Source organism: Physeter macrocephalus, chromosome 1, assembly GCF_002837175.3.
Source record: "Physeter macrocephalus isolate SW-GA chromosome 1, ASM283717v5, whole genome shotgun sequence".
NCBI classification, from domain to species: domain Eukaryota; kingdom Metazoa; phylum Chordata; class Mammalia; order Artiodactyla; family Physeteridae; genus Physeter; species Physeter macrocephalus.
In genome coordinates, this window is record NC_041214.2 from 138,678,505 (window position 1) to 138,692,048 (window position 13,544).

A 13,544-nucleotide genomic window follows, 5' to 3' on the forward strand; every position below is an offset into this window, starting at 1 on the left:
CTTTTGGACTTCTCTTCCATTTAGGTTACCACAGTGCATTAGGTAGAGTTCGCTGTGCTATACAGTATGTTTCCATCAGTTGTCTATTTTTTACGTAGTATCCAAACATCTCAATTCTGAGGGATAGTAAAAAGGAGTCTAATTTTGAGTAGCATACGTCAACAATTAATTTTAGACACCAGTTCAGTCTTTTACATTTCCAACTGATATCCCCTTCCCAGGACCCCTCTTTGTTGCAAGTTTCAAGCTGGGGACGATGAACAGCTGTGTGTGTCTTATGGCTAATCTGCTATGGAGGCTTCATGCCTCACTTCCAAAACAACTCTGAAAGGCTCACTTGTCTCTCTATGAATCTGATGGTGTTTCAGTAGTCAAGCCAGGTTTCTTGGCCATTCTTATTTGACCATCTGGAAACTCTTTGGAAGGGAAAGAGTCTCTCTGTAAGGGTCATACGCTTAAATCAAATTAGTGGGAATTAAACTGGGAGAAAAGAACTTGAATGCAGATTGTGGCCTAAAGTTGCACCCAGAAAAATTTATGGTACAAAATCCAGATGAATGGTAAGAATTTGTAGGTAACCTCAATAAAATCCCATGGTGAACCCTGAAATTCAATGACAAGTTGTAAAAATATGCTTAATATACTCTCTATATGTATAATTTCTACCTAAAACTAAAAGCTGTGCTTTTGAAGAGTTGATATTGGAAATAACACAAATGTTATATTGAGTTTAACCAGAATCATTAATTTCAATTGATGATGGCAAATATTTATTCTTTCAAATTGTATCTTTTCTTCATCTATTAATGAGTTTTATTAATACAGCATGCATATGTAGGAATGCTGTGACTTTGTTCAGCTATACAGTCAGGTGTCCAAATTGTTTTTCCTGATGTTCTTTCATCCTTAGCATGTTGGCTTTTGTCTTCATATAGATTATCTTGTGTTCCTAAGATGTTGCCCTCACATCTACCTTTAGAATGTGAAGAGAGCAAAAAGAACAAAAGGAGCAATAAGCTGTTTAAGCTTAATTTGTCTGTTTTTCCAGCAATACCATACACATTTTTCAAAGACTCCACCAAGCAGAATTAGAATTATGTCTCATTAGATAGAATATGTCTCATGACCACCACTAAAAGAAAGGTGTTATAGTTGGGAGTTGGGTCAGCTAAACAATGGAGTCTTCAACATACTGTTAAAGTAATTACCTTTATCATTATAAAGGCTGTCTTAGTTTGCTAGGGCTGCCATAACAGAATGCCACAGACCAAGTGGCTTTAACAACACAAATGTGTTTTCTCACAGTTCTGGAGTCTGGAAGACCAAGATCAAAGTTTCAGCAGGTTTAGTTTTTCCCAAGGCCTCTCTCCTTGGCTTGTGGATGGCTACCTTCTTGCTGTGTCCTCACGTGGCCTTTTGTCTGTGCACACACATCTCTGGTATTTCTTCCTCTTCTTATGAAATACAACTCCTTGGATTAGGGCTCCATCCTAAGGACCTCATGTAACCATAATTACCTCTTTAAAGGCTACATCTCCTAATAGAATCACATTGGAGATTAGAACTTTAACATATGAATTTGTGAGGGTGTACACAATTTAGTCCATAACAGTGCACCTGTCATGAATCCTATGTTTCTAAAAAGGCACATTATTGGCACTTTGGGTGGCATAACAGTGGTCCATCCAGAACTCAACCACCCATTACAGTATGTTTAGAATCTCCCACCCCCACTCACTCTATTGCAAATAGTGGTCCCAGTCATTGTTGAAACGAAAATGTTCACTGGAGTATCACTACATCTGTTTAGAGCCAATTAGATTCACAAAATGGAAATAGACATTCAAGGGGAAATATATATATATATTTGAAAACATAAATTGCTGTTGAAAATGCTGACCAAGTTTACTTTGGTTTCCTTAATGTGTATTAGAATTAGTCTTCTATGAGAAGTTTTGTGTGAAACATACAAGGACACAGATAAGTAAAGTGTTACAGATAAGTGTTAACTATAGTAAGATTAGAAAATTTTGAGTGATTCAAATTTAGATAGGTCATCAATATATTTTACCTTTACATGTAGCTAATGTGGCTCCGCCTCAGATTAAAACTTGAAAAAGAAAAAGTTTTGTTTTCAGTAAATCTCTAGCTTCCATTATTTTGCCTTTCTTCCCCCCACCCTGCCCCCAACCAGCCTAACGTTAGCAATGCCCTGCTTTTGCCTATTTACTCAATATCCGTGTTTACTCTACCAATAAAAGAAAGTTTTAGTTTCTCCCCAATTCCATCTTATCTCTGTCTTGCCAACCCTCTCCTCTTAATTTCCAAGAGCCAGCTTTATCTAACTACAAAAATTACTAGTGGATCTCATTTTAAATATCGTAATGAAAATGATTGGTTGCATAATTCAAACATAGCTGTAATTGATGGATAATCAATTACTGGGTTACTGCTCTAAAGCTTATTAACATTTTAGCAGGGAACACTGTTTTATTAGTAGAACTTTGGGCTTCTATGGTAAGATTTGTAAAAGTAATTCCTCATATCCTTTGTATTTCAAGGAAGGGATTGCTAACTCTTGGAAGAAGAAAAAAGAAAAAAATATGTAATCATACATAAAGTGATTTTTTTTCACATTTTTTAATGGACAAACTGAACCTTACAGAATTTGGGTGACTTGGTCACCTGTGGGGATGGGGAACAAAACATGAGACTTTATAGCAGAAACACTTTTGCAGCAGTAAGGGCTGAATTGAAATTTGCTTGTGGAGATTGTATTGACTCCTCATCCACTGTCCCATCTTAACTCAACCGCCTAGGATCTGTGCCTCCAACTACAACCATTCTGATCCACTTCATCTTTACCATATCATTTAGTGGTATGCCTTGTACTCCAATACACTAAAATCATCTCCATATTCCTATGTTTTTCTTTCTCTCCCTTTACCACCTCCTCCATCCCGCAAATATCATGCTCTGCAGGCCCAATTGCAAATTCCAAGATTCAGTATAAAGTTATATTTATGTGGTCAAACAATAGCCCATCTTAGGGACGAATAATTTTCTCCACATTTTCTTTCTCAACATGTTACTTCTTCCCATTAAAAACTTTCATGTTCAAGATTCAGTTGCTAAATGTTTATAGCTGCATTTACCTTGATAGTTGCGCTTGTAATTGAAATAATAACTATTTCAAAAATAACTTATTGCTGTTCTTTGTATGATTCCGAGCTACTTCATCTATTACTTCCTCAAACTGCATGAATTCCACAGTGGAGCAAAGCGCAGCTGAACAACTTAAAATTTTATTTAGCTATATGCAATGCATTTTTTAGTTGGATAACCTCTATGGAAATGAAATAGGTAAATTTGGAAAGTAAGGAACACTCTTATGAGTTTTACTTGATTGCTTCTTTGACCTTACCTTTCAACTCCCCTGTGCACAGGACTATATGTTTTATAAGTTAGGAAACAAAATTGAGATAATATGTTCCTTATGTGAGTGTTGATTTACAGAAGACATTGAATCTGAATATTTAAACCTGCATTTCACTAGAAAAGGAAGACTAATCATATTGTAATATAGAGAATGTTTAACTTCCTATAGATTATGAATCAGGAAACACATTATTCTATGTTATCTTGTAGTAGATAGAGCACACATCTTTGTTCAGTGGCCTATTGAGAAGACAGAATCTATTAGAACAAACTAGAGTAATAAAAGCAGAATTAGATGCCTCCATGGACCCATTGTGAAAATTAACGTCTCTAATAAGTCAGTGAGATTAAACAATGTATTTGGAGAATAAAGACAAACATTAATCTCATAACGTGTATAGAAAAAATTAAAGCAGTTATTCTATGTACAGAATATTTTTACCTACTTCATATTGTAATGTCAAAAGAACTCTATATAATTTAATAAATACTTTTGTACATGCTTCCATTAGTTTTTCACTGTTTTCTCTCAAATTTGATGATAGGTATCAGATCATAACTATCACTTAGTGTTGGTACATTAAATAAATTTCCTGAGCTAAGAAGGGTTAAATAAAATTAGTTACCTAACATCAGTTTTGAGGAATATACTATAGGGACGAGAAACACTTCTCTAGCATGTGTTTCTAGGTCATAATTGACCTTCCTAAGCCTGACTCAAAGTCTGGAAAGTTGTATCTCATTGGCCATAGAAAAACAAAAGTTAATTTTGAAAAGGGTATTAAAATAATAAATAAGTAGAATTGAGGTTTTGTTGCTGAGGGAACTTATTTTCTAATAAATTATTAATAGTTTATTAATATCTTATTTTCTAATTTAATTATGTCTAGCTGTGTATATTGACATTTCTTTAAAGCCATCAGTTTAAGTTTTGAAATATTTTCCAACATTGAATAGCTATGGACATTAAAGGGTACTAAACTTTTTGGTATTTTTTTCTTTGCTGTTAGTGAAAATGCTGATTTTTATTCATCCTTGTATTGTTAGCATCAAATAGACTAATTGTTGTCTGAATGAATAAATGCATCGATGACAATAAATGAGTTAGTCTACGTTGTGCAATTATAACTGATCCTGTATCTAGATTAATAAATACAAGAATTAATAAATGCAAGGGAAAACACTTGCACTGTGTGAATTTTCATGGGATGTGAGAATACAGAACGTGATGAATAGGAAATATTAGATCTTATTTTTCCCTAAAGAAGTACCATGGTGATGGAGAGTAGGAATCGATAAAGTAGGGTCCAGTTTACAAAATTTTACCAACTTCAGGACCTGGAACAAAGGCAGTTTGAATCAACTATAATAACTTTAAAAAGGAGATTAGAATTTGAAACTCTCCTAAAAACTTCCAAACCTTGCATTTTTCCCAATCACAACAGAGTGTGTGTGTGTGTGTGTGTGTGTGTGTGTGTGTCTGTGTCTGTGTCTGTGTAAATTATCCAGATTGCTAAATCACCTCTCATATTCAGAGTAGCAAACAGAGCTTTAGAGAATTCTGGGGCCTTCTGTAAGGTCATACAAGTAGTGAATAGCTGAACCAGGCTACTAGAAGTCCAGGAACCAGGAACTGCCTTGCATGGGAACACACAATCTTAAATCGTAACACAGTACAATCACAGGAACTTTAAAATTAATCAGGTTAATACAAGCTCACCTCCTCTATTGTCCTCTCTTTTTATAATTATTCAGTTTTTACTTAAGATGATGTTGACCATATATATCCTGAGACTTTGAAAAGAAAGTTAGTAGATTTCTTCTTATTATGAATAAAAGCAGTCAAGGAGTCATCTACAGATAAGCAAACCAAAACTCTCTCCATCTCTCCTCCACTCTTCTCTATACAGCTGATAACAAATATTTCCTATATGCTGATATTATGATTTTACACTAACTTTTAATGAGTCCCCTTAATGGTCATATGGCCCTGCTATCTATGTTTTGACAAAAAGGATTGCTTAAAAGAAACTATATCAAAACAAAATGACCATATTTTTTTCAGTAGCTGCCCTTCAACATTTAACTGGCTTATTAATAATAGCCGTATTCAGCAAATCATCTCATTAAATTACCTAGGGGAACTTTTTGCAAGTAGATTATCTTAAATTGTTCCCTCAGCATTTAAGTTCTGTAAATTAGGCACTCTATAAATGCATAAATGAGATTTTGATGCCTAGGAAAGTATTTGGTAACACCCACTTTATTTTTTCCCCTATTCCCTAAGAATAGCAATTAAGGGATTAAAAAGCCTCCTTGTCTAATGGTGAATGGAAGATGAAATTGATTCAAATTGGGGAAATTATTAGAACTCCTTTTGGTTCCTTATGCCGTCAGTCCAACTATCTAAAATGATGGAGGGGCTTTTAATTTATCATGCTAAGAGCTTCAACAATTGAAAGTTAAGTGATTGGAAATTCACAGATGACTATCTGCACGCCTTGGGCTTGTCAGGAAGTTTCACTTCAAATGCTCAATTCTCAGAAATAGTATTTTTGGAGAATAACCTAAAGGACGTGAAGTCTCTTCATCCCTCTGAAGAACAAATTGTATCCTAGGGTAATCCAGATATCAGCTGTTGGCTTATTTATGGCTCTTTCACCCACATCTCCACTCAGATCCAAAACAAAACTCAACTCTGGATTTCCACACAAATATTCACTTTCACCAAGCATTTGATAATAAATTAGAACTTATACTTAATTATTGAAGCAAGGGGACATCCACAGGGGCAACTCTCTACTGCTTTGTGTAACTTTGTCCTTATCTGATCATTCAGTCTTCCTACTCCTCATCTCCTCCTTTCTGTATATGTGTCTATATACAATTTACAATATATCAAAGATTTATATATGTATTTTACTGTTTATATGTATGTTTGTGTATATATGTCATATATCATATATGATCTAAAATTACTTTTCAGTGGAGATTTTTGTAAACTTTATATTTCTTTTGGTCAATACCTATAAAGTGCTTTTAAATGTACTTAAAACAATACACATACAGTGTCTGTTTTTACATCTCCCAGTGGTTATGCATCTTTCTGAGGTTTTCAGTCATTTTGCCTATTTTTTTTGGATCGAAACTTCTGTGAAGGAATCGCATCTTCATTAACTAGGTGAGGATGAATGAAAAGAAAAATGGTACTGGAGTTTCTTATTTCCAGCAAAGTTGACATTACTTCCCCAGAGAAAACCTTCCTGATTCCTGGACTCTATTAGTTCTCCCTATTATATGCTCCCAAAACACCCTCTTGTTTTTCAAAGAACTCATGTCTTCCTTCTGTGTTGGTTTGTAAACTCCAAAATAAGGATTTGTACATGTTTTATTCACTGTTGTGTTCATAGTTCTAGAACAGTCTCACTATCCACTAAAGATTGAATAATTGATGAATGAACTGATGAAGAAAGTGGATGTTGGGACAATCCTGGCTAATGACACAGCTATTCTAAGCAATTCAAAAACACACCTAGATTCCTTCCTTAACTTTACTAGTCATTTAATGACTTAGACAAGTTACAAGGTTTCTAGTCCAAACTGTTGTTTTCCAATGGCTTTTCAGTACACTTCATAACACTGGACACCAGCCCAGTCCAATAAATTAGTCAGTTTATAAGTTTCAAAAGCAAGGGAATTTACCTCTTGTTTATATGATAATTTTAAGTGCTTGTCTGAAACACTTGGAGGGGTTAGTATCTCCAGTTTTAGATGAAGCAACGAAAGAGGCCAACCGACTTCCTCTGTAATAAAAGTTCTATGGAACCAATTAAGTCAGAAAAGAGAATCACAGTATGGTATCAAAACTGTAATGTGGTCTTATCTCCTTTTGAAGGATACTTAATATTTGTAGTAGCATCAATTTAATGCAATCATGAATTTAACTTCCAGAATTTGATTTTAGATAATAAATCCTCATTTTGCACTATAAATGTAGAAAACATTGTTATTCTTTCTAGTCAAATAAACATTGTAAAATATTGGCTCAACATAACGTAATACTGGGCTGAGCTGTGAGGTTAAAAAAAGGTTGACTAATCGATCTATTGATCTGTCTATATATGTATGTGTCTATCTATCACTATGTCCAGGTTACAATTTATTTATAATTGCACCTCTGGGAAATTGAGATTTTCAATGGCAGTGATGGATTATTGGATTATTAGATATGTGATTTCAGAGAAAAATATCATTTCATTTCTGTATAGTTATTATGAAAATAGTTTCTTTTTAATAATAGCTGTCATTTGTTAAGTGGTTATGATTCTTAATGCCCTGGAATATACAATTTACTCAGTTTTCCTCTTTGCTTCCTCATGAAAGCTAACAGAGGCAGCTGCTACCCTCATTTCTATAATAGAGATGAGGGACACAGGCAGAGGTTACCATTTAAACTTTAAATGGTTAACATATGACTCAGCTGAATGTTCACATTGCTTAGGATAGTTTAATCCATAAAATTATTTCAGTTATTTGTAACTGTAGTCATAGTATTTTTTTAAAGGGGTTATTCAAATAGCATGTTGTTCAAAACATTTATTTTAGAAAAAGAATCTGGATTTAAGTATAGAATGTTCAGGATAGGATAACATATTTTATTTTCTTATGTTAATAACTTGTTTAACAGGTAATAGTTTTTCTTGTATGTTGCTTCATTGTAAGTCCAAAACATCATAGTAATAAAAAATGATAATGGAAATTTAAATCTGTTTTAAAAATCCAGACTTTATTTGTAAGACACTTTACTACCCACTGCCTGCCCTGCCCCAAACATTAAACAATAGTCTCTGGAAATTATTTTAATGGGTATGTTAAGCTTTTTCTTTATATAATATTTTGTTTTCCCTGTTCACATGATTATTAATAATCAACAAAGTGGCTAAACAGCAAACTGATATATGTGAAATTTAAAAAAATCTTAATGGAGGTGAATTATCATTTGAATCCTCAAGGATTAATTATGAATTATCACTCCAGCTAATTTAAAAACAGTTACATTTTTTGTGGAAAAATCTTAGAAATAACTTCATTTATATACAACTTCATTTATCCCAGTGAATGAGAAAATATCTTTTTTTTGATTTAATAAACCCACTTGCTCCATTTCAAGATAAATTATTTTTTTTAAAGATCACAACTTTAGTGCATGGGTATTTACAAAATATATTTGTATTGCCTTTACAGAAAGATAAAGAAGACCAGTGGCTAGAGAAAAAAGTGCAGGGAAATAAAGACCATATTATTTTAGAGCATCTACAGTGGACAATGGGGTATGAAGTTCAAATTACAGCTGCCAATAGATTGGGATATTCAGAACCAACAGTCTATGAGTTCAGCATGCCACCAAAACCCAACATTATTAAAGGTAAGCAAACTATATGCTTTCTTAGGCTGAAAATAAATATGATAGTATCTTTTATAACCCCTCTGGATTTTTTCTTAATATTGAAAACATAATTTTATAGAAGGAAGTATAAATTCTGGGTTCTAATCATGATTATTTACATGTCTTAATAAAGATTTCTCAGTTGCTCTTGCCATAAAAGATTGGTTCATTTGTAAATGCACTTTGACAACTTTAGTGGTTGAAGTGGTAGAGAGAGAATGAGTAGAGGGGGAGGATGGAGGATAAGAGAAACTGTTGAAAATCAACATGAAAAATATTCGTTGAGACCAGAAAAAACTTTTGCAAAGGAGAAAACTTCTCTGCCAAACACATGGGGCCTGGTCCTCCACTTCTGGGAAAATGAGCCCATTCATGCCTGACTAAGCAAGTTGAGTTTGGAAAGATAAAATCTATCACACAATGAGGCAGAAACAACCACAGATACACCCGCAGAAAGAACTATGAATAGAGTTTCAAAGAAGCTCAAAAAGTTGCAGGACACTCATTATTGGTGGTCACAGCGCACTGGTGGCTACCTTTATTAGGCAATAGTGCTTACATTATTTTATGCTAGTGATATTGTCCAAGTCTACAGGAGGGATATTAAAATTTTTTTCAGACACATGCTATAGAGGTGAAGATGCAAGAATTTGTCCTGATTCATAGTCAGTTAACTCTGTTAATGAGTTGTCATATTGGTCATATTTTAACATTCATCATTCCTTTACATATTTAAAATTTTAAAATTTAAAATTTATACATACATGTATATATACACATATACTCTATATACAGATAGAGACATCAGAGCTACATATTCATAAACATGATTTATTTAAGTCATATTAGAGTATCAGTATTACATAATATTTTTGAGACTGGAAAAAAATTTGTCAGTTCAGTCATGCTATTTAATCCTCTTGTAATTTCAAATTAATATTAATTTCATTAGTATGACTTTGTTATACATCATCTTTTAATTGAAAGTAGCTTTATACAATTAATCTTTCTATAAAAAAAGTAATTACTATTGGTTTTATGGTTTAAAAGTAATTTATATCATGGCTTTGTATTGCTAGTATTAATTAATAAGTGCTTCGAATTATAATTTGAAATTAGGAAGTTGGAAGTATCTAGAAATAATATGGAGAGCTGGGTATCATATTGTACTGGCACTTTTTATAATTTACAAAGCACTTCTGCACTTATTGTCTCATTTTATTCTTGGATCTGAGTTGAGCAACAAAGAGTTATCCTCATTTTACCAATACAGTTTGGAGAGGCTAAAGTATTTGTTCAAGGTCAGAGCTACTTTTAAATCATATGACAAATCCCATGTCCTTACAAGATGATACACCTAATAAAAAGAATGGTTGAATGAACTATTAAGTTCATTGTTTCTGTGAGTTTTAAACATCAATAAGTGCTTCTACAATTATAATGCATTATGTTTGTAGTAATTATCCTCTCTGCAGATATCAGGAACGTGATATAAGTATGATTTTTAATCTGAGTCAGAATCTTCAAAGGAGGATTGCAAGAGCAAACTTCATACTCCTATATCTTTTTTTTTTAATAGATCTTCACATTGCTTCACAATGTTGTGTTAGTTTCTGTTGTACAGCAAAGTGAATCAGCCATATGCATACATATGTCCCCATATCCCCTCTCTCTTGAGCCTCCCTCCCACCCTCCCTGTCCCACCACTCTAGGTCGTCGCAGAGCACTGCGCTGATCTCCCTGTGCTATGCTGTTGAAGAGACGTGTACCACAATGTTCATTGCAGCACTATTTACAACATCCTCCCACATCTTTAATTTAGCTCATACACTTGGAGGGAATAATTATATTTATCAAAATAAAAATGAATATTTTTTGAAATGGAAGGCAATATTTTAGGTATATTTTATAGATAAAACTCAAACTGTAAAAAAAATAGATTTCAGGCATGTTACTTTACATTATGCTCCCAGAGTCCCTGCTATGCTGTTTTTATAAGAAACTGTTGTTAATAAAACCAATAGTAAGTATAAACCAAAAGATAAATAAATAGATAGAATATATATGAAGAACATATATATGAAGAATATATATATATATTATATATATATATATATGGAGGCACAAAAATAACTAAAGTATGCCATGATGCATTTACTATAAAAATATTTTGTTTCAGTTTTGGGAAGTTAGTTTGTGGACAGTGCTTAGAAGGAAAATGGTTTATAGTTTCAACTTTGCCCTTGTCATTTAACTTCTCTTGATATGTATTTCCTAATCCCTAAGCTAGTTTCTTCTGGTTCTGCAATATTAAGATTTATTCATTCATTCATTCCAGTTATTCACTGGGGTCTTGCTTTGTGGAAAGTACTGTGATGAGTGCAGAGGAATTATCTGTGAAAAGTACAGAACTGGTTCTTGCACTCAAAGACTATACAATCTAGTAGGCAAGATAGACATTAATCAAGAGTTAGAATAACCACCAAGGAATTACAACTAAGAGATATGCTGGTGCAGTGTGCTGCCACGAGAGCCTTTGGCAAGTATACCTAACTTATAGCGGTAGGTGAGGCTTGAGAAAGGATTCCCTTGGAAAGTGACTTTCTGAAAGAAACTTGTAAGGAAGGAGACTTCCAGGGAAAGTGTCTTATATGGAAGAAGTCTCTGAAAGAAGAAGGAATTTGATTTGCTTTAAGAACTAGGAAAAGGATGGCTGGGAGAGAACCTGGAGGTGTGTGAGCAAAAATAAGGATACCGAGGGCTTCCCTGGTGGCACGGTGTTTGAGAGTCCGCCTGCTGAGTCAGGGGACACGGGTTCGTGCCCCGGTCCTGGTGGATCCCACATGTGGCGGAGCGGCTGGGCCTGTGAGCCATGGCCGCTGAGCCTGCGCGTCCGGAGCCTGTGCTCCTCAACGGAAGAGGCCACAGCAGTGAGAGCCCCGCATACCGCAAAGAAAAAAGGATACCGAGAGATCTGTGACCCAACCAATCCAAGGTCTTCTAAAAACCATGTAAATAATTTTAAAACTGATCCTGAAAGTCATAAGAAATCATTTGAAGCAGGGAAATTATATGAATAGATAGACATTACAGACAGATTAATCTTGCTCATCGGGATAGAAGCAAGAGATGGATGAACGTGAATGCTTGAAAAAATGTGATAACAATAGAAAAAGAAAGCAATGAATAAATTCCAAACACATTGTAGATGTAGATTAACCTGCCTGTGTAACAGAATGGATTCAGTAGATATTGATGACTTTCAAGTTTCTTGCTTGGGCAACTGGAACATTGTTAACAGCATTTCTCAGGATGAAGAATCTTATAAACAGAGCAGTATTTGGAGAGTAAGGGTCAAACATAAATCGGTTTGGTATTCGTTAGGTTTGAAATGTCAAATAGATGTTAGATATGTGTGTATGGAGATAAGAAGACAGCCATGGCTTAGAAATATACATTATGATATTTTCAGCCTTAACAGGTAATTGGTATTTAAAGCCTGGGTGGGGATAAAACCACACAGTGAGTAATGTCTAAGCTCTATGAGAAATAGTTGATGTCTGTGATACTCATAGATGTTTCCCAGTACCCAATACCAGTACTTAGAAGGGTGACTGGCACAGCATTAATGTTCAAGGGGTGCTTCTTGAGTTACTGAAGAATAGAGTGTTAAGAACCATGTCCCGTATAACCGTGTTATACAGGACGAGGAAACCCCTCCCTCCCCCAATGAGACTAAGATGTAGAGTTCCTGGAAAAACACAAGACTGTAGTATCTTGTAAGTTAAAAGACAATCATATTTCCAGAAGAAATTTATCAATCACATTTGCCCCTTCAGATGCAGCTGAGAGGTCAACAACTCAATTGAAAGAGATGTGAAATGTGCTTATTACATACAGCTCTGCTGAAGTGCTTGGGAGAGAAATTAGGTAGGAATGAGCTGAGAAGTGTATGGGAGGTTAGCAGGTTTAGAGTCCATGTTAATTTATGCTTTCAAGAAGCTCTGTATGAAGGTGAACAGAAGGGGAAAAATAGTGTTAGAAGGACTTTTATGATGAAAAAGGCTAGCAGGTGTTTCACAGCTGATGAAACAGATCAAGCAGTCAAGGAAAAGTCAGACATACAGATGTACAGACAAAGCTATCTGAGAAGGTAGGAGATAGAATTCATCCCCTCTAAACTGTACAGAGGACACAAGACCAGAGCATCTTACTGGAAAAGGGAAAGATAAAATATTTATTTTATCTATAAAAAGGTCACAAAATAATGTCTAATTTACTGTGACTGAATCCAGAGACTGCTAAGGTCTCATGGAAAGCCAGATCAAAGCCGTGCCCTTATAGTTCAAGAATTGTTTGATTTAGCTCTGGGAGGATTCTTGGGACAATTTTAGAAGCTGCGATAGTTGATGGTGAATTTGGGAGCCTTTAAACTCACAAAATACTATAGAGTTAAAATTATGTATCAGCAAAATAAGAAAAAATGATCTTCATATGCCTTCATCATAATTATAATTATGAAATTATATAATTTCTTATTCCATTTAAAAATACACATTATAAATTCAAACATATTTTAAATTAGTTATGTATAATAAACTAGCAAATCTTAAGCCTTATTTAATTTGTAGAATGTATGGAGTTTAAAAGTTAATTTCGT

At 34.2% G+C, this 13,544-nt stretch overlaps 1 protein-coding gene across 1 annotated transcript in view; it reads left to right on the forward strand.

The window, feature by feature from the left end:
- Positions 1–13,544, forward strand: part of NCAM2 (neural cell adhesion molecule 2) — a 230,660-nt gene that overhangs the window by 182,449 nt on the left and 34,667 nt on the right. The window contains 1 exon segment of the mRNA XM_024120057.1: positions 8,683–8,863. Within this exon segment, the coding sequence (XP_023975825.1) occupies positions 8,683–8,863 (181 nt within the window).